Here is a 21528-nt window from a genome sequence, read left to right on the forward strand (position 1 = left end):
TTCATTTTTGCGTAGAAGTAATATCATCTTTATTACATCAAAAAAAAAAAACTTTGGAGTAAATGTTTGTTTTTGAACAAATAAAAGAAAAAGACATAAAAGAGGATACTTTCCTAAAGACATAATACATGGATAACATGTCAACATAAAAAATGTTACTTCGTTTGGTATATTTTTTTATTGTTTTGATAAGAAATTAACATTTTAATTAAGGTGCTAGTGACAGTTATTCCTGGATTTAATATAGCAAAGTTTCTTTCCAGCTATTATATAATTGCTTCTTCATTTAGGAATGAACCTGCTCAGAATGCAATTTAACTTTTCCATTGGAGTAATAATTTGCTCATTACAAGCAACTCACAAAGAATATTACTATACAATTCATCTACTAACTCAAAACAGATTACTATACAAGTTCATACACCTAATGGATGCTTGAATAATTCCACCAATCGACTGATATAGCTGGAGGCAAAACTGTATTAACTCACAGAGTGTTGTATATAAGATTTGGATTACCTGGAGTTCAAGTGCTTGATTTTGAGTATGAGTTTGATGAAAGGTAAGAAAAGTTTGGCAATGCATCCATACTGTCGCTTGAACTTAGGGTAGAAACATCAGCAACGAACTCATCGAGTGTCTACAGAAAAATGTGAAGAAACAAAGTTTCAGCTTAGCAATTTTATTTGTGCTTTAGTGAAAAGAACAAAAAGAGTAGTCCAGGGCAGAATGCTTGAAATGTGATGCCTATATCATGTGTATAAATAGTTTGAATTCAAAATGTAAATAACAATAAGACGCAGTTTGGAGGCCTGGAGTAAAATCTGGTTTTCTTGGCATCATACATGCACAGGCCACATCAAAAACAATCTTAACCTACACTGACTGTTCGTACATCTTTTCTGAAGGTAAACAAGTCACCATTGCAATTTCTGTGGTCCCAAACAAGAGCAAAACTGATTTATAGTTAACACAGCAACCAAGTTTAACTAACCTCGACAGCTTGTCGCAGAGCATTGCACATCTCTACAGTCGTCCTCCTTTGAATGACAACATCATCATGCTCTCGCAACAAATCTTCATATAGGTTCTCGCTGTGGGTTACTCAAGGAGAAACAGTCAAATGATCAGAAATTGTTTATAACTTTAAGTTTGTAGTAAACAAGGTAATTCTACATGATTAACAAGCTGTGCTAGGTTTGTTAGTTGCAGCACATGAAAGTACTGGTTTGGCTGTCCATATTAGTCACCTATCTCAAACTTATACCATTTTCTATCTAGAAAAGATTTATATCTAGTTGCAATCAAATCATCCAAAAAGCTTAACAACAAATGTGGACAAAGAAAGAAATTAAGAAGGAAACCTAAGACAACAACCAGAAGCATAATCGACTCAGGTGAAAGGAACTCTAAACCATCCGATTAAGAAAAAGCACAAGCTGAGAATGAGTTGCCTGCTTATGACAAGGTACTCCTAGTTTAAGTAAGATCATATTTTCAGATTCTTTAGCATACTGGTTACAGGTTTAGCAAGGATGTCAAATCAATTTACGTGAGATTTATAACATCCGGTAACCCAATAATATTAAATATAAACACTAGTCCCAATGAGCATACCGGTACAACTTCTCGATGAACGTGCCAAGAAGGTTTCTCTTAGCATGATTGACCTGGAGAAAATCAGAAGTGAGTGATAACAAACGGCAAACACAGCGCAAAGGAAAAACTTGCACAAAAATGGCTACATAATACATGTCTCCAAGGAGTTAACAGAGGGGAAAATACCAGATAATGCATGATAGCTTTTGGAACCAAATCCTGTATATTCCTCCTCACAATATCATAATAAGATGTTATGAGCAGTTTCGTCACTATAATCTCGACTTGATACTCTGTTTCAGTTTCTCCAGGCCTCAAGACCGGCGGTGGCTAAAAAGAGAGTGAGAGAATGAATCACAAATATAAGATATTTCATCGCCATGTCTGTTTTTCCTCTCTTTTATGACATGTAATTGAATAGTATGTACTTACATTTTTCAATTGTATAACAGGGGGTGCCAGATTAATATCATGCACCACTTCAGCAGCATGTCTCTTAGATGAATTCCCTACTGATGATCCCCGGATTCCAAATAGGGAAGTAACACCCCATGTCCTTGTGGTTGAGGTACCTAAAATACATTTTGTTGCAGCTTCACATGTTACTATAACAGAAGGAAATGTAGAAGTCACACACTAGTGTTCGAATAAAAAATTATTTTAAGGCCAAGATCTTGGTAAAATATCCTAGTCTCTGAATTTATTTCATATGTAAAACAAATCATTTGTACCATCAACAGCAGTTCCCTATTTAACATATCTACTTGCACTATATCAAACACAACATCTGTCGGACGTGGTTCTTACCATGACACTAAATGTGAGAAAATTTGATGAATTGTCTGGAGAACAAAAACAGTTCTGTGTATCCTCAGACTATCTCAGGATAGAACTTCATTCTCTTTTGTAACCAATTAGACACAAGGTCAAAATGAGATGAATATAATGTGTCGATGTTTGATTAATAACTGAGGAATTAGAGATGATTCAACTCAAAAGCTAGACAATTCACTCAGGCATGGTTGGAATTTTATAATTATGTTGGAATAATGTGGTTTACAACATGGAAGTTAAATATCTAGCTAACCAATTATGTGGCTGATTTACAATAATTAAATCAATACAAATCATAAGCACATCTTATGTATCAGTTAACACAATCAACACAGCCTCTCAAGTTGTAGCCGACATTTCATAGACTTCAAGCTCATTGCAAATATGAAAGCCAAGGCGTCCTTAGAGGTATTTGGATAAGAGCATTTGCATGTTGATCATTTGATCGAATGAATGTAGTGTCACCTCATCCAGACTCAATCTTTTATCTTAAAAACGAAAATCTACCTCTATATTTTTGTTCCTTCAAGAAAGATCTGAATTTGCGGGAATGCGGAAGTAGCTTCATTGTCACGTATCAATCTATTTGAAGCACACCTTAATTTTGGGAGAAGTTGTTTCAACCACGAAAAAAGCTCACAGGTTGCAAACACCATAACTCAATATTTCTTGCTTTTTATTTTCTCGAGATTAGGTTCCCTCCCATTATAATGCAACATCCAATAAGTGGAATGTCTACCTGCCTGAGAACCTCCCCAATCAACATCAGTAAATCCGACAATGTCATAAGTGATCCTTGTCTTCAAATAACCGTCCTTGTCCTGGAATTCTTTTAATCTATCTGAGGTGGATTACTGCATAACAATGACCACAAAGCTGAAATTTGAAGAACTGATATACCACACTTACTACGAATAAAATATTTGATTGTACGATTGTGAGATAATTCAATTTGCCGACCAGTCTTCCATATTTGTTAGAGCCTTCCGGTTGTCTCCGCATATCCAGAAACAACTTTAACATTTGGATCCCCAGGACTTTTGATAGGTCGGCACAGTCTAATATGAATGTTTCCTCTAATATATCCAAAGCATACTTTCTTTGTGAGATAGCAATATCTATCTTAAATTGTGCTAACTCGAAGATACGTATGTTGAGTCGCACATCTGCAATGTGAAGGGATTTTGGATTCTTTATATGGCTTGGCAATCTCACCTCTTGAGCTAGCTTTCGGGGTTGAGGTAGGTAAAATATCAATTCTTTATTATGGTATCAGAGACAGACCCATCCCAACTCATGGTTTAAACACAAATCACTAACAAATCTAGTATATTAATTAACACAATCAACATCCCATATCCAGTAAGGCTTTGAAGCAACTGGACAAAACTAGAAGGAATTTTCTATGGGAAGGGAATAGCAACAGCGATAAATTCCATTTGGTCAAGTGGCCAACAGTCTTGTTACCAAAAAAGTTAGGTGGTCTGGGCATTATAGACTTAGCACTGCACAACAAATGCCTACTTATGAAGTGGTTGTGGAGATACACTCAAGAGGAGCAGAGCCTTTGAAAGGATGTGATTATTGCTAAACATGGAGCCCTAAACCACTGGTGCTCTAATGTTTCAACAGAGCCATATGGAGTTGGTGTTTGGAGAAGTATAAGCAAATTTTGGGAGAAGTTCTCTCAACACAAACACTTAATAGCAGGGAATGGACAACATATCAGTTTCTGGAGAGACAAATGGATAGGCAACTCCCCTTTAATGGTCGCTTATCCTAACACATTCCAGATAGCAAGGGACCCAAACTCTACTATTCAGCAGTATAGAGAAGGGAATTCTTGGAACATCATCCACAGAAGGAGCATACAGGATTGGGAAATGGAGGAGTTGGTCAGCCTACTAGCAGCACTTCACAATGTTGCAATTAACAGTGAAACACCAGACCAACTCAATTGAGGAGAAAAAGGGGTGGGAAGTTCTCAGTTAAAGCAGCATTCAAGCTTCTAGGCCTACAAAATGCAATTACAGACCACTGGCCTTGGAAGCTTATATGAAAGATCAAACTGCCCCCTAAGATTAGTTGCTTCAGTTGGACTGCACTTCATGGAGCTTGCCTGAACCAAGACAGCCTGGCCAGAAGGAAGTTTCAGATTGCTACCAGATGCTATATGTGCACAAAGGAAGCAGAAACACACAACCACCTATTTCTACAATGTCAACTAGCAGCAGACTGATGGAGATATTTTTAGCTCTTTTTTGGTCTCAAATGGGTCATGCCTCACAATATCAGGGATGTTTTGATAAGCTGGAGTTGCTGAAAAGTTGATAGCACCATCAAGAGAACTTCGAATATGATACCTGCAGCCATTTTTTGGAGTATCTGGAATGAAAGGAAGAGAAGATGCTTTGATGGAATATCAACTACCTACCTACCAATCTTTAAAAGCTAATTGCCTCATGTTTTTGTATAGTTGGGTTTATTTATCCCCTATAGATTTCCCCTGATTCATTTCTGAACTTTGTCAGCTCCTTGACTCTTAACTAACAATGTAAAGGAGAGCTGACCTTTTGCTACTTTGCTTTTGTAACTATTATGCATCTACTTGATGCCGGCAATAGAACTAATTACTTCATTAAAAAAAAACAATCAACAATAATTACGCACAATATGTCTCTTCACAAGTGCTAAAGTTTTAAATTTGATCATCTCATTTTACATTATTATGAACTAAGACGTGATCAAAAACTTTTATGTTCCACTTTCGGAGTTTAACGTTAATGAGTGTATGAGCAGGAGGCACATTTAATGGCTTCTACAACAAAAACACAGCAATCAATCAGTAATTGCCCTTCCTAGGCTTTTTTATCAAGATAAATAATTTATTAACGGTGGGGAAGCCCCCGTATAAGCTATATGTCAAAAACTAGAGAACCTACACCAAACCATGGTTCTCTCAAAAGAAACTCAATCTTCTATAGAAAGAGCAACCTCATGGATGCACCAAAAAGATACTAGAAACAAGAGACTTCTTCGTAATTTTACAAATCATGGTCAATTCCTTCAAACGCTACCTTACTTCTCTCCTTCCATATAACCCACATAATGACTAGTGGAACAACTTTCCGTGCTATCAGACTTCTCTTTGCCCTCCTGAAGTCCCAATTTTGCCTTTCTAGGCGTATTTTCAACCTTACATACAAAATATGAAGTCTTACAAAAAAGATATGAGTAATAAATTGAACAGCCGCGCCTTAAACTAAAACATGTGGATATATAATATATGTATCATCCATATATAAATGCATATATCCCATGTATAATCAATGAATAATTTATGTATACCGGCTAGGAGAAGTAAACAATGTATCAGGCCAGCTATTTGTGTAAAGATCACACAAAGATATGCAAGCTTTACATAGATTTTGTGCCATCAAAAAAGCAGCTAATTCTCCCTGTAGTCTTTAATTGTTATAATCCTTAATTATATCCACTCACGAAATTAAACGAACTCCTACAGGCTTAGATTATTCTTTTATTAAATAGAATATAAAAAAGAAGAAGAATCTTTGAGATCTGCTTTCATTTTTCCAATCCTGAACTTCAAACCATGGTTTTCAGTTATCAACTTCTATTTAATTACAAAGTCAACCCAAGATGTCACAATGGGGTTGCAAGGCTTCGAAATCACATTGAGTATATATGTAAGCAAAAACCCCAAAAGCTGCAATATAGCAACCATACCAAAAGTTGAAAACCTTAGGTAATAATTTGTTCTTATCTAAAGTTTCAGTAGGTTTCGAGAACCTAATAGGATGTCTCAAATACTCTCAAAATTTGATGATCATTCAACCAGGAGAACTACAAACAATAGCAAGAAAAAAACTAATTTGAACAATTCAATGCTGTCATTGAGTTCTCTCTGAACCAAGAAGCCACATCATAGACTGTTTAAGCAGTTAAGTGAAAAAATATATTCTATTAATGAAACAATAACAAGTGCTTCAAAATGAATCACCAGTGATTAAGATATCCAGATTAACGTACTTCTCCACATTGTTGCTTCAAGCCTCCCTCCCCCCCTCCCCAACCCAGGTACCAAAAGAAAACTCTAACCAGCCTCTTTTCCATTTTTTGCTCTCTTCCATTCATCTTGCATTATCAGCAACAAAAGAAGAGTAGATGATAAAAAAGGGAGATCAGGCGTGGGAAGAACTTAAAAAGGCATGGCAGTTTAATAAGTTTGAAGGAGCTCACCTGCTGATGATGCTCTATCATTGTCAGATTGAGGTCGACCCACCTTAAACAGTGAAATGCACAAAATCAGCAAGGATTTTTTAAAATATTAATAACAAAATGATGCATGTTAGCTGACACAACAGCTTTCATAAAGAACAACATCATAACATTGATGACCCAGAGCAACTGCTGACAGAGACTTCGATTAGTCCAAGGTGGTAACATATCGGCGAGATGGCGAGAAGAGTAAAGATGAAGAGGAGAGGAGAAAGCGCCAAGGAGACGAAGGAAAAGGAACCTAATTAGGAAACAAACCCTAGATACACACATATATATATAAAATCCCTTCCGGATAACAAAGGAATGGGCCGTTCATTGTTTTTCCATTTTAGTTTTTTAGGCCAGTTATGGGTTGGGCTCTGCCCATGGAAGTGTAAGGTGGTGCAAACTTTGTTGCAACAGAATTGTAATATGTTGGAACAGAAGTCAATTATGCATGGTAATTTCCAACATAATTGACATTGTTGCAACAAATGTCAATTTGATTGATTAACCAATTTGATGAAAATTATTACATTTAACCTTATTTTAATAATAAACAATGTTATGACACTACATATAATGATTAATTATTGTCAAATATCACAATCATATTGAATTACATAGTGATTAGATGATCAACCAATGGTATTATCCTGAATGGATTGATCAATGTGATGAAAATTATTACATTTAACATGAATTTAGTAATAAACAATGTTATAACACTATATATGATGATTAATTATCACAATCATATTGATTAGATGATCAATCAATGATATTATCCTGAATGGATTGATGAATTGACCAATTTGATAAAAATTTACATTTAACCTTAATTTAGTACTCCCTCTGTCCCAATGCACTTTTCGTTTTTCGAGAGTCAAACAGTTTAAGTTTGACCGGGAATTTGCGCATGAAATCTTCAATTTTTTTGAAACGAAATTTATATATTTGTAAACTACGTAAAAAGTACTATAAGTCACAATAATTGATAATTCAAAATGTTTAAAAGATCAATGGAAAATTTACGATCAAAGATAGACTTGTTTTAATCTCGAAATCCGAAAAGTGCCACATAAAATGGGACGGAGGGAGTAATAAACAATGTATTAACACTATATAATGATGATTAATTATTGTCTTATATCATAATCATATTGAATTACGTAGTAATTAGATGTGTAAAGTTACATTTCTGTTTCAACATATGTCAATACTATTGGAAATTACAACCTTTCAAAATATGTCAATTTGTTGGAAATTACAACAAAGAAGTGTACACCTGTTCCAACAGAATTGTAATATCATGGGACAAATGTCATTTCTGTGTGGTAATTTCCAACATAATTGGCATATGTCAATTTGATGGATTGACCAATTTAATGAACACTGTTATATTTAACCTTATTTAAGTGATTAACAATATTATAACACTATATATGATGATTAATTATTGTTTTATATCCCAATCATATTGAATTACATAGTGATTAGATGATCAACCAATGATATTATCCTTAATGGATACTATATATGATGATTAATTATTATTTTATACCAGAATCATATTAAATTACATAATAATTAGATGGGTAAGGTTACACTTCTGTAGCAACATATGTCAATTCTGTTGAAAATTACAACAGAGAAGTGTGCATCTATTCCAAAAGAATTGTAATACGTTGGGACAAATGTCAATCCTGACATTAAAGATTAATATGTAGCACACAGAAGTGTGCATATGTTCCAACAAAAATTGTAATAAGTTCCAATAGATGGACATTTTGTTGGAACAAATGCAAAATTCTGTGTGGTAATTTCTAACAGAATTGACATCAAATAATAAGACTTTTTTTTAGAATGAAAAAATTAATTCAATATCAAGTGGCTTCGCTCGGACAACTAACTAATCAACTTATGCGCATAGTTTAGAGCCAAAAAGTATTACACAATCAGAAAATATTACTATGTAATTCTAATGCTCAGACAAAACACTAACGATATAAGCAATTTCCAAATCACAACTACAAGCATGGCAATGAAAATCGGCATGTTCATCGTCGTTATCAAGAGGCCAGCCATTCCTACGAACACGATGCTGAATAGTGGAAGGAGTGAGTCTTTTTTCCGAAACTAAAGGATTCTTCACTCAAATATTTGTCAAGATTTCTACTTAACTCTTTCGGCATTTCCTTGTTATTTTTCTAAGAGACTATGTTTCTTTCATGCTGACAATCAACATTACCCCTTCTCGCTTTGATTCACCGCCCAAGAAAACTGAAATTATGCCAATCACATACGATGCCCCAATGTGGTCTCCTTTTGTTGCTTTCTTCAGCAATTCCACTACAAGTTCTAGCCTATTGTTTTTGAAAAAATCCATTTGTGAAAAAGAAACACATTTAAATATACATTAGTATCAATTATGTTGAATACATCGATAAACCCTTTAAAATTGTTAGTAATTATTAACATGCCTTTTCTGTATAAGGCTTCTGTATTCCCATATTCTCTACATAACTCTATAAAAGAAATAACTTTATTTATCTTTTCTTTGTTCTACACTTGCCATGAAACAATCGGAAAGTCTACCAGCGTTACCTTCTGATATACGTATCGTTCATTTGCAACTTCATTAAAAAACTTGCAGCTAAAAAATAAATCGGTTAGGAAACAAGATTTAAATTTTTCGTAGTAAATAATAAATTTATAAATATATATACATACCTTAATTTGACATTGATTAAATTCTTGAAGGAAAAAGAAGCAACCCTTAAAAACATTCAGTAAGTAACTGCTTGGAAAGGTATTCAATCGAAGAACAAAAGTTCATCAATTGTTCCCAAGAAGAGAGTTGTTTACTGAAATTTTTGCAAGGGTTGCTTCTTTTTCCTTCAAAAATTTAATCAATGTCAAATTAAAGTAGGTATATATATTTATAACTCTATTATTTACAATATATAATTTAAATTTTGTTTCCTAACAGATTTATTTTTTAGTTGCAAGGGTTTTAATGAAGTTGTAAATGAATGATACATATATCAGAAGGTAATGCTGGTAGACTTTCCGATTGTTTCATGACAAGTGCAGAACAAAAAGAAGATAAATAAAGTTATTTCTTTCATGGAGCTATGCAGAGAATGTGGGAATACAGAAGTCTTACACAGAAATGGCGTGGTAATAATTACTGACAATTTTAACGGTTTATCGATGTATTCAGCCTAATTAATACTAATGTATGCTTAATTGTATTTCTTTTTCCAGATTGACTTTTTCAAAAATGATAGGTCAGAACTTGCAGTGGAATTGCTGAAGCAACCAGCAAAAGAAAGCCACACTGGGGCATCGTATATGATTGGCATAATTTCAATCTTCTTGGGCGGTAAATCCAGGCGAGAAGGGGTAATATTGATTGGCACATGAAAGAAACAGAGTCACTTCGAAAAATAACATGAGAATGTTGAAAGAGTTTAGTAGAAATCTTGGCAAATATTTGGGTGAAGAATCCTTTAGTTTTGGGAGAAAGACCTGCTCCTTGCACTATTCAACATCAGCATCGTTTCGCAAAAAATGGCTGGCCTCTTGATAATGAGGATGAACATGTCGATTTTCATTGTCATGCTTGTAGTTGTGATTTAGAAATTGCTTATATCGTTAGTATTTTGCCTAGCATTAGAATTACCTGTAATTTATCTTTTGATTGTGTAGTACTTTTTGGCTCTAAACTATGTGCATAAGTTGATTCGTTAGGTGTCTGTTATTTGATGTCAATTATGTTGGAAATTACTATACATAATTTTGCATCTATTCCAACAAAATGTGCATCTATTGAAACATATTACAATTTTGTTAGAACAAATGGACACTTCTGTGTGCTAATTTTTTAACAGAATGGACATCTATTGCAACATATAAGTGTTAAATGTCAGAATTGACATCTGTCCGTACATATTACAATTTTATATGTTTTACCCTTGTTAATGGAATTTAGGTTGAACTCAACCCCAAAAGCTATATCAAGAGGTGAAGATTGCCCAAAACCATATAAAAAGATCAATTTCTCCTCATCCACCGATATGGACTACACACACACACACAATAGGGATGGACATCTGAAGCATGGGAAATTTAATATCGAGACCCAACATTGGTTACCATGGTGTGTGTTATTTGCAGACAACATAGTATTGATCGGCGGGACACGCAATGAAGTTAAAGATAGACTAGAGATTTGGAGAGAGTCTAAAGGCTTCAGGCTGGGCAGGACTAGAACAGAGTGCAAGTTTAGTTGTCGCATCACAAGAAGAGGGTAGGGAAGTGAGAATTGATACACAAGTCACCTCCGGACACTGATGAATCAACTAATTTAGTGTTAACATGGCACTGATGGAACAATTGTGGCACGTGACTTGGCGCAAAGAGTGACGTTCCTTCAGGTGGCACATAGGGTGTTTCTTTCTACCTCTTTTGATGATTGTGTTATATACGTGAAGTAGAAGACCCTGATGTGATAATTTAACTTACTTGGCCACCGAATTGGCACTGATATCAAGGTAGCAGTGCACTTAATGAACTTCACCAGAAAACATGTTTGGTGGTTATTCCTTCTCTTGCTCTAATACCAGGTGACCAAGATACAAGAGAAAAATGCTTACTGAATTATTATGTAATGAAACTTATTAAATATAAGTCTTGGTCATGGTTGCATACCAGCAATTGCATTTCCTAATTATTGAGAACTCTATAGAATATACACAGAATTATATATAATATTCCACTTCTCATGCGCAAGCACATTGTATTTAGACATGAAACAGAATCAGAGTTGGTGGTACCTGCATAGTCTTCAATTCGTTTTGCGCCATATCAACCGCCTTTGTCCCACCAATAAAATTGGGATGCGAGGAATTTATATAATCCATCTAAAACAAATTAAAGAGTTGGTTGATCAGAAATAGGAAGCCAATCTTTTGACTCCTATAAATAAGCATGGAATGTATAAATCAAACCATGGAAATACAAAAACTAAGGAGAAAATTGACAATACAGCTTATTTGACTTTTTACTTTTGAATAATAGTCCTAGGTAGACTATAAAAGAAAGGAGAATAAATAATCTTAAAATACAAAATACATTTACAGGACATCAGTTTTCAGAAAATTCATAAAAATGAGATACCACTGATCCCAATGAAAAAAACCTTTCAGTTGAAAAAACTGAATCTTATTATATCCATTTAAAATCTTGAAACATTACAATGTTATATGGATGGGTCATGGGAGTGCATGTTGGCAGGGGCGGAGCTAGCATAGAGTTAGGGGGTTCATATGAACCCCCTTCGGTGGAAAATATTACTATTTATACATGATTAACATTATTTTTTACGTATATATAGTAGATGTCGAACCCCCTTCGATTAGTTCGTGGTTTACTTCTTCAAATTTTGAACCCCTTTATTAAAAACCCTAGCTCCGCCACTGCATGTTAGGCTGTTAAAGTGCAACATATCCACACAAATGTCCAAAGGATTTGGATGTTAAGATGGATGTGTGATCAACAAGACAAAATGAAAAATAACCACATTCACCAGAAGGTGCAAGTAGCACACATTGAAGATAAAATGAGAGGAGGTCACTTGAGATGGTTTGGTCATGATCCTACGATGCACAGGTTCACAGGTGTGAAACCATGGTATGCGAAGGTCTTAGAAGGAAATGATCATTTGAAAGAAGGTTGTCTTAAAAATACCTACAATCTCTTGGAATCATGCAAGACTTGGCGCTAGATAGGGCATAATGGAAGAAAAAGATCTTTATAGGTGATACCAATTACTTAGGAATATGTATGTTACTTTGATTTGTTGTACTCGAGCCGAGAGTCTTCCGGAAACAACCTCTCTACCGCCGTGAGGTAGTGGTAAGGTGTGCGTACACTCTACCCTCCCCAGACCCCGCTTGTGGGATTTCACTAGGAATGTTGTTATTTATGTTAGCACGTTTACATTGGGTCCTATATTTTTTAGGAGTCTATTAGCCATTTTTAGAGATTCTTATGCAAAAAGGAAAAAAGAAAAAAAAACTTCTAGTACTCTTTACTATTCTACATAATGTCGGCTTGACATGACTTAAATGAAGAATCATGATCAGTAAGGATTCATATAGCCGACCCCAACTTGTTCCGAATTGAGGTATAGCTGCTTCCGTATATCTCTAGAATTGTTGTCTTCAAGAGTTTATCCTAACCATCTAAGAGAATAAATCATAAGATGTAAGAGTATCTACACTACGTGACCTGAAGAATGTTTAGTTTAAAGACACCACTTAAGCAGAATGGTCAAACAAATATGCAATCAGAGATCAGATACCTCCATATCAATAAGATTTGTTATCATTCTTTCGGCGGGTTTTACATCATCTCGTAGAAACCTTGCAGTGACATCCTCTAGCCGCCTTCTTAACTCTGAGAAGCGCTGCATTTCAACTGTTTCACAAGCACGACTAATCTGCAAGAATATTTAAAAGTACATCCAACTGAATATCCATTGTGCCGCAAGGATCTTGTTTGTGAGTGTTCATATGATACTCACGAGAGAAGAAACCTAAATATTGAAACTGAAAAATGTCATACTGGTCAACAATACCCCTTTATCAACCTTTATAAGCTCATCATGGACGAATCGCAAGCACTGGAGGCTAGGATCAAGCAGCCTAGCTATTTGTCGTCTAACCAAAACTTCAAATGGGACCTAAAACACTTGTACCATTATTATCATCCCAACAATTTCTACAATAGAAAGAATTGTAGATGCTCTGCTTGAAGCATAAATTAACTGTCATGGCATGCACCTCTGGCACAAATAGCGCATTTCTTGGACCAGTTGCATTGTGGATAGCTATTCTTATGTCCTCGTCACTTAGATCTTCACAAGGATCAACTTCCTACAGTGACACAAAAAGCAACATAACTACCTTATGTAACATTAAAAGTTTACTGCTACTCTAAAAGCCATCAGTAACATTATCAAGTATATAAAATCCTGTGAATAGTTAAACAAATAATATAAAAACAATATCGAACTAAGCCCTTCACTAGAGAAGTTAGTCCATGAAAGATCAGAAGCAGCAAGAAACTAACTGAGGAACAAAAATTTGCACCTCCAAGCTCTTTACAAAAATTGACTGAAATATGTGGTGAATCCGTGCTCCCCCTGACAATTCTTTAGTGGTCATTGCTTGACTTTTACCATCCACCTCTGAAGAAAATGCTGTTTATCACCAACAAATGCTAGAATGTTAGAAGCAACAAAAATTCTACACCCTCTATCTTGACTTGATTAACCTACTTTGACTAGCAAAATGTTCCAAGACAACAACATAAAAATGTGTAACTTGTTTGTTAAAATGTTGAAGTGATTGTTGGAAGAACTGACTAGACTGTAAAGATGTTTATCAAATTTTTTTAAAATGAAAATAATGCTATATGTTTTTTTTATACAAGGGAAACCTGAATCCGCTACCCTTTGAGTGCGCACAGGGTAAAGCCCTCGCTCCAATGCAATAGCTTGCAAACCACACAGGAGAGGTAATACTATGTGTTATTTTGACCTTTTAAAATTGCAATTTTTACCACTTCAAGGAAAAGATCAATCTTTTCAGATAGAGAGTAGGCCAACCAAAATGAAACAAAAGGAGTCTGGTGAACTAAATGTGGCTACAGACTAATAATTGCCTAGTTTCACCCAGGCAATCTGGGAAAGAGAATATGCATATCTAAAGTTAAATCTATGTTATCGTATTTGAATAATAACACTTAATTTTCACATACAAGCCAATCTGGTACATACATATTAGACTTCCACACAGTATCTTGCTCAACATCGAAGACCATGTTGAAGACATAATTAAGCAAGGGAAAAAGGGCCTGATAAACCCCTCAACTTTGGCATTTAGAGCTAATCATCAAAAAGTGGCTCACATATATCCTCGTCATCCAACAAATAGAGCATATTTGTCCTTTTCGTTAGTAGATACATATTTACTGAATTAAAATATTTAAAATTTGTCACGTGACTGTTAAAAATAACTCCCACCCATTAATTTTTACCCCATCAGACCCAACCCAACTGGAAAAAAAACTCAAATGCCCTTTTTCTCTCATCTCTACTACTGAAAAGAAAATTCAGAATCTGAAAAAACAAGAAAGATACTTTTGGTTCATTCATATTATCTTGATTCTTACTGCCTTTCAGCTAAAAGAAGAAAACATCGTTCAGTTCACTTGATATCCTCTGTATTACTCTGTCTTAGAAGGTTCTCATATATGAGTGTGAGTCTATGTTGTTTTAGTTCTATAGGTCATCTTCTCGTAATTCTTACTGCCTTGCAGCAAAAAAAAAAACATCATTCAGTTCACTTGATATCCTCTGTATTCCTCTGTCTTAGCATGTTCTAATATATGAGTGTGAGTTCTATGTTGTCTTAGTTCTCCAAACTTTCTTTGCATACTGACAAAATTTGAATCTTTACAGCAATAGAGATCATTTTTTTCTGTTTTCTTGTTTTAAATGCAATTAGGGGTTGTGGGGTTCTGTTAAAAGATGGAATTTTCAAAAAAGCACCAATTGGAAGGGAGCAAAGAAGAAAACAAGAAGTGGTTGATTGCTGGAATTGTGATTCTTGCTCCTTTGAGATCAATTTCAACTAAGCCAAGAGAGGATTCTGAAGATGAAGAAGAATGTTAAACAACTCCAACGGCGAGAGGTTCAAGGATACAGGGAAATACTTCCATGCCCGCCGGCTCTGATGAAACACCGGCCAACGAGGGGGTAGGGTATTTTTTTTTAGTAGGGTCGGGTCTAGAGAAGTAAAAATAAATGGGTGGGAGTTATTTTTAAAAGCCAAATTTTTAAATTTAAATAAAAGAAAAAAAAAGATGATTTTTTAATTCAATTAATATGAGTCTATTAATGAAAAGGAAAAAAAAAATATGCTCTATTTGTTGGACGGCGAGAATATATATGAGCCACTTTTCTTCATAAAAAAAAAAGTGAGCCACTCTTTTAAGGAGGGGTATATCAGCTCTAAATCGCAAAGTTAAGGGGCATATCAGGCTCTTTTTCCACAAGTAAATAAAAGAATTTTCTAACAGTGTAAACTTTTAAATGAGATGATCTCACATTTCATTATGGTATCAGAGCTAGGCTCATTCAAATTCTTGGTTTACCAATGTTTAATCACCATGTTATATTGTTCATGCTCCAAATATCCCGTCTTATTTTTTTTTTTTATTTTGGGGGGGGGTTGATAGAAGAGACCGACATAGAGAGATTAGTAGGTCTTTTTATCTGGTCTTGCCAATCCTCTCGTTCAAGATTGAGTTAGGCTCAAGATCCGTTTCTTAATCAAGAGTGTTAGTCTCATAATGGTTGTAGAGGGATGGGTAGGTCTCTTTATGTGGTTTTGGATATTCCTTACCTCATAAGCTACCTTTGGTGTTGAGTTAGGCCCAAGATTTATTTCTTATCATGGTATCAAATCGGACGGAGGTCCTTGGTTCTAGTCTCACCATCACCCATTATTTAAAGGATTTTCACGTGTTTGGCTCTGAACCAAGCTCGCACGTGAGAGGACATGTTGAAGACATAATTAAGTACTAAAAAATATGTTCTCTAACGAATTTTGGATGAGATAGTCACATATTTCAACAGATCATATTCAAAGTACTACTAATTTTATCATCCTAGTAACTCAAAAAATATGATGGCTAAAGAGAAGTTGGTACAAAGCTCCCAAAAGACATAAGGAACTAGCAAACCGCAATAAAAAGAAACCTAGATACTTCTCACCTTCAGAGTATTTTGTCAGAATATTCAACAGCATCGCTCCTCTTTCTCCCTGTCTCATGGATGCAACAAGATAATCAAGGGTGTTAAGTTAGAGTTAATGTCATACTTGTCTCTAGTAGTGAAATACATTGCTCCATCCATATTTTGGTATCTTATTTAAATTAAATAATATTCATTTATCTATGATATAAAATCTGATTAAGAATTTCTTTCAATTATTTCCATGCTTGACAGTGTAATTCATAAAGAATCACTCTCCAGCAAGCAGATTTAAAATAAAATAGCAGATAGTTTTTACTTTTGATTCCAAAGCCTCTCCATAAGCACGCAACTCTTTTTCAACAGCAACCAAATGAGAAGTTAAATCGGTCTTCAAAGTGGGGAGAACATTTCGAATATGCTGCTCCAGAATCTGAAACAAAACAAAAGTACCTTAAGCTTAATGCTCTTATCTAATACTATTTAAACTTAAAACACAGATTTATATCACAGGGAGATAAGTTAATGATCTCCTTCTAGATTGACCATCAAACAGGATATTTCATTTTGATGTTTGTATTCCAACTTTCTAAGCATTAGTGTAAACCAAGTTACCGTTTTACAATTGCATCAATCTACAGAAAAGCGCAAAAGACATTGTTAACATGAATGAAACATTATTGCAATGCTGACAAGAATTGAAGAACAAACATCAATTCCATAATTCCTAAAAGGTTTACCACAATCCAGAAAGGACAAGTGTCTTCTAAGGATTCCAATTTTGCCTTTAAATTACAGCAATGCATCTAAAAATGCATTTCTAGGCACTGAACAGATTCTCGGGAAACACAAAAGACTTGTCTACAGTATGTAAATTAACATAGTTTAGAACCATTGATATGAAAATATGACAGTGTCTCCATCCTTTCTCCATCAGTTTTTGCTCTAACCTGATTTAGCTTCTTTGCCAATTGCGGGATTCCACATCGATCAGATAAACCACGGTATACCTTCAAACAAATGCCAACTACCATGTATCAATGTAAAGAATTTACAAAAAAAAATGAAATGAAAAATAGCAGACATGTACATGATAATCACGGAAGAATTGCTCCTCATAAGCAAGTGCTTCTCTGATAGGACGATTGTTGTTAATATCCTGCAAAGCACCTATATTATCGTACTTGGATCTATGTGAATTATAAACACCATGTAAGTACGTGATGTATTGGTGAGTAAATGAAATAGAAAGGAAAAAAAAACTCATTGACTTGACCAAGTAACAATGTACAAGTAGGTTACGAGTAATACAGTTGATAATCAATCTCTCAGCTAAGAAGGTAGGAAAATAACTTATAACTAAATAAAGAATGTCCTAAGGTATACTGTAGAATATTTTATAAGATTTTCTTATTCAAGTACATTAGATATGAATCTAGACATACATTCTAGTGATATTCTACCATCTCCCCTCAAATTCAAAGAGGGGAAACCACCTTGAGTTTGTTTATTTTGAAAACATAGACAGTTGAAACAAGAATCTGGTTGGAATGGTATTGAATCACCAAAAACAGATGTGATGATGGAACTCTTTCTCAGGGATGTTGGTAACTGAACAGCAAAAGAAACCATCGGCATGTACTCTCTCTAATAGTTTGAGCTGTTAGATTTAAACTTTAAGATGAGATCTAACAGCTTAAACTTTAAGATGAGATGCAAGATACAAAATCTTAAGGAGGATCCTTCACCTCACAATTCGTTGATGTAATCACACAATAGTTTTTTAATTGCTTTTGATGATATGAAGTGAGATAGATACTGCAAGTTAGTAGTCTCCTTATACTACTATGGTTCAGATAAATGATGGGGATTTAGTAAAAACAGCAGATGGTTGAGTACAGATTCTAGAATATACCTCTTGACTGCGGTTGACAACGCCGATATAACCAAAACGAAGTGGAATAACTTTTCCAAGCAGAAAGTTTCTCGCGTTGGTACCCTTATCCATTATATCTAGCTGTAGCCAAAATACAATAGTAAGATCACACTGCTTTTTGGTGATTTCACTAAGATGCTAATGAAGACATAGCTGCACAAATTTCCTTTTTCATGACATAGTTTTCTTTTGGAAAGTGAAGGAGATGTTCTTTAACCTCCAATGAACAATTTGAAAACTAACCTTAGTTATTACACCAATTGTACGTGTACCTGCCAATTAAGTTATCAAGTCAAGGCACTGGATGTGGAAGATCAAAAGAAAATCATAAATCAGACAAAAACATATTTTGTCTGCGTGTATGCATGTAAAAATGACTTAAGTACTAAAACAATAAGTTAAAACTATGCAGACAGCTACACACCTACACCAGAGACCTACCAGTTGGATCTACCTGTTTGGCCATTTGTAGTGCATCAGAATTAGCCAAATCCGCATTTGCAGGAGAAACAGCCAATATGATTGAAGTTTCTTGTTTTATATAGGACATTATCATATCTCTGATCCTTGCTTCAATATCACTAGGTTGATCACCCACAGGAACTTTAGTAATTCCAGGTAGATCAACAAGAGTTATATTGAGAACATTGGGAGAACAGATTTTTAACCGAATTTGTTTATCCGAAACACCCTTGTTAACTCCCACTTCTTTTTCTGTTTCAGCCTGCACTAACAAAATCAGTGTATTCACATAATAGGCATGAAAAAGATGCAAGTCCCAGTATATTGACAAGTTCTAATTTAAAGAAAAAAAGATATCTCCAACCTAGTAGTCAGAAAGAAAACAACAAAAAGTTGATAAGCATCAGTAAATGAGATGAACATCCTACTTCCATGCACGAAGTTGCATCTCCAATTCTCCATGACCATGCAGGAATTCCTGAACATTTCTTGCATTCAAAATCTCACATAAAGGAGTAACAGACAATTCCGGTTTCATTGGTTCCCCAACAAGTTTAACGTAGTCTCAAACATGATTATAATATAAAATAGCTCTCTTTAACTCCTCCACAAATTATCTTCTTTCTTTTCTTCCATTTCCATCCAATCTATTCCTGCTAATTATTTAGCCCCCACTTGTCATTAGTCTCACTATTTTGAGAAGCTCTTAGTAAACATTCACAGCATAACTCCATAGAGAATATCTATAGTCAAACTTCCAAAAGAATGACATAAACACACAAAATTAAATACACTTTAAAGTCCAGTCTGCATAGAATATTGGGCGAACTTTGTAGATAACCACATTCCACTGTAGCTTTTGCATGAAAACTTTCCCTTTTGTGAAAGTATTTTATTTTACCTTATCAAAATTAGTACAAAAAGACACATCATATGTTTTCTCAAGGGACAGCTCAATGATTCAGAGTCCATAATTCACACCAAAGTCAGAATTCAAATTATAAAGCTGATTAACTGACTGTATAGTTTAATCTTCCAATATACTTTTTAACTATGAAGAAAGAGAAAAAAGACCAAACAGAAAATATTACTCCCTTAGCACACATGTACTTGTCGAGTATTGACTTGGCACACACTCAAGGAGCAATAAATAGAATGACAATTTTACTATATAAACCCTTTGAATATAATAAATTCAATACTGTGAAAAATGCATGGGGAAATGACTATAGTTAATAACAAAGGTATATTAGGAACTAGGCGGTAATCTATCTCTCGATTTTCTAAATTGGACTAGTAAAAATGGGCATCTATCTTTAGTATAGTAGCACAACTGCACAAGTAAAAGTGGACGGAAGGAGTACCATCTATCTATAGAAACAGCATACAAGTCAGGAGAAATAACTGCATATCCAGGAGGCTTAAATTTCCAATTACTCCAAATGTAGCATGTGAAAAAGCAAAGAAGCAGAACATAGAAGCTGCAAAGAAAACTAAGGGAAACGTGCTCATAGAGCCTGGCAACTCTAATTTCCCAGCCAACTCACAGTGATTTCCAGTATCATGTTAGCCTAGTGGTCAATGAAGTTGGTTGAGCACAATAAGGTCTCATATTCAATTCCCTACAGAGACAAACTACTACGAGATTTCTCAATTATTACCATCTGTTTTAGCCTTAGTGGACAAAGTTAACTTGTTGGTGGCTGGTGGGAGGAAGCATATCTACATTCACTTCGAAAAATTATATTGTGCATATAGAAAAAATTATACTATGCATACGTCAAAAAAACAACTTTCCTTAGAAATATATACTAAAATTTTGAACAGTCCAAGCAAAAACCGGTGGAATTAAAATAAAAAAATAAAAAAACTGACCAGAATTTCGCGGCGAATAGCGGAGAAATCATAGAATCGTTTCTCAGGAAGGTGAGCAAACTCTCCCCATTCAAGCGAATCATTACCAATTCCAGCAGAACGTTTCTCAAGCTGAAGAACTAGTGGTCGGCGAGTGCAAATATCACTACCACGTGGAAGAAAATCACGGCCAACTAAAGCTTCAAGTACACTCGACTTTCCACTACTCTGACTTCCAATCACCGCCACTTGCGGCAGCCGGAGACCGGTAAGTCGATCGTCGATATCGCCGAGCGGTGCGAAGATATCCTGAAGCTTATTGATTATTGGAATCACAGATGAACCAATGAAGAAAGAAGGATGTGTAGATGGCGGAACGTCGTCGTTCGAGTCTGAGTTTGATTTCTTCAAATTCTTCTCCATTGTTTTTATTTTTATGGAATTTTGCTATCAGTGTGAGAAGATGGAGTATTTATTTTTTTATTTTATTTTTATATAGAGAAGTGAGAAGAGAGAGTTGAAGATTCTTACAAGACTTGTTTCACATTTATCTCTATCAAAAAGAAATTGGATAAATTTGCATTTTAAGTTAAATAAATACACACATGAGTCCTACATAGCATAATGCACATAAAATATCAAAATTTAAATTTTTATGTAGGATATCACGTAAGACGTGTATTTATTTGTTTTACTTTATACAAGTTCAAATATCGTCAAGTTGGAAGACATA

At 34.8% G+C, this 21528-nt stretch overlaps 1 protein-coding gene across 2 annotated transcripts; it reads right to left on the bottom strand.

Annotated features, from left to right (window-relative positions):
• Nucleotides 1-295: 295 nt before the first annotated feature.
• LOC102586981 (dynamin-related protein 3A-like) lies at nt 296-21271 on the bottom strand. Of its 2 annotated transcripts, none has more exons than XM_015313267.1 (19): nt 20817-21271; nt 18921-19203; nt 18723-18751; nt 18459-18560; nt 17634-17702; nt 17494-17553; nt 16863-16976; nt 16565-16613; nt 13875-13984; nt 13566-13658; nt 13361-13465; nt 13085-13222; nt 11556-11642; nt 6694-6736; nt 2032-2171; nt 1786-1929; nt 1618-1670; nt 995-1094; nt 296-640 (listed from the first exon to the last, which is right to left on the bottom strand). In XM_015313267.1, the coding sequence occupies exons 1-19, from the start codon at nt 21216-21218 to the stop codon at nt 527-529; spliced, it is 2235 nt and encodes a 744-aa protein (XP_015168753.1). In that variant the 5' UTR covers nt 21219-21271; the 3' UTR covers nt 296-526. The 2 variants fall into 2 exon arrangements, with proteins under 2 accessions (XP_015168753.1, XP_006357068.1); XM_006357006.2 differs by having other exon boundaries at nt 13373-13465; nt 20817-21270.
• Between the last annotated feature and the right edge of the window lie 257 nt (nt 21272-21528).

Source organism: Solanum tuberosum, unplaced genomic scaffold, assembly GCF_000226075.1.
Source record: "Solanum tuberosum cultivar DM 1-3 516 R44 unplaced genomic scaffold, SolTub_3.0 scf00240, whole genome shotgun sequence".
NCBI lineage: Eukaryota > Viridiplantae > Streptophyta > Magnoliopsida > Solanales > Solanaceae > Solanum > Solanum tuberosum.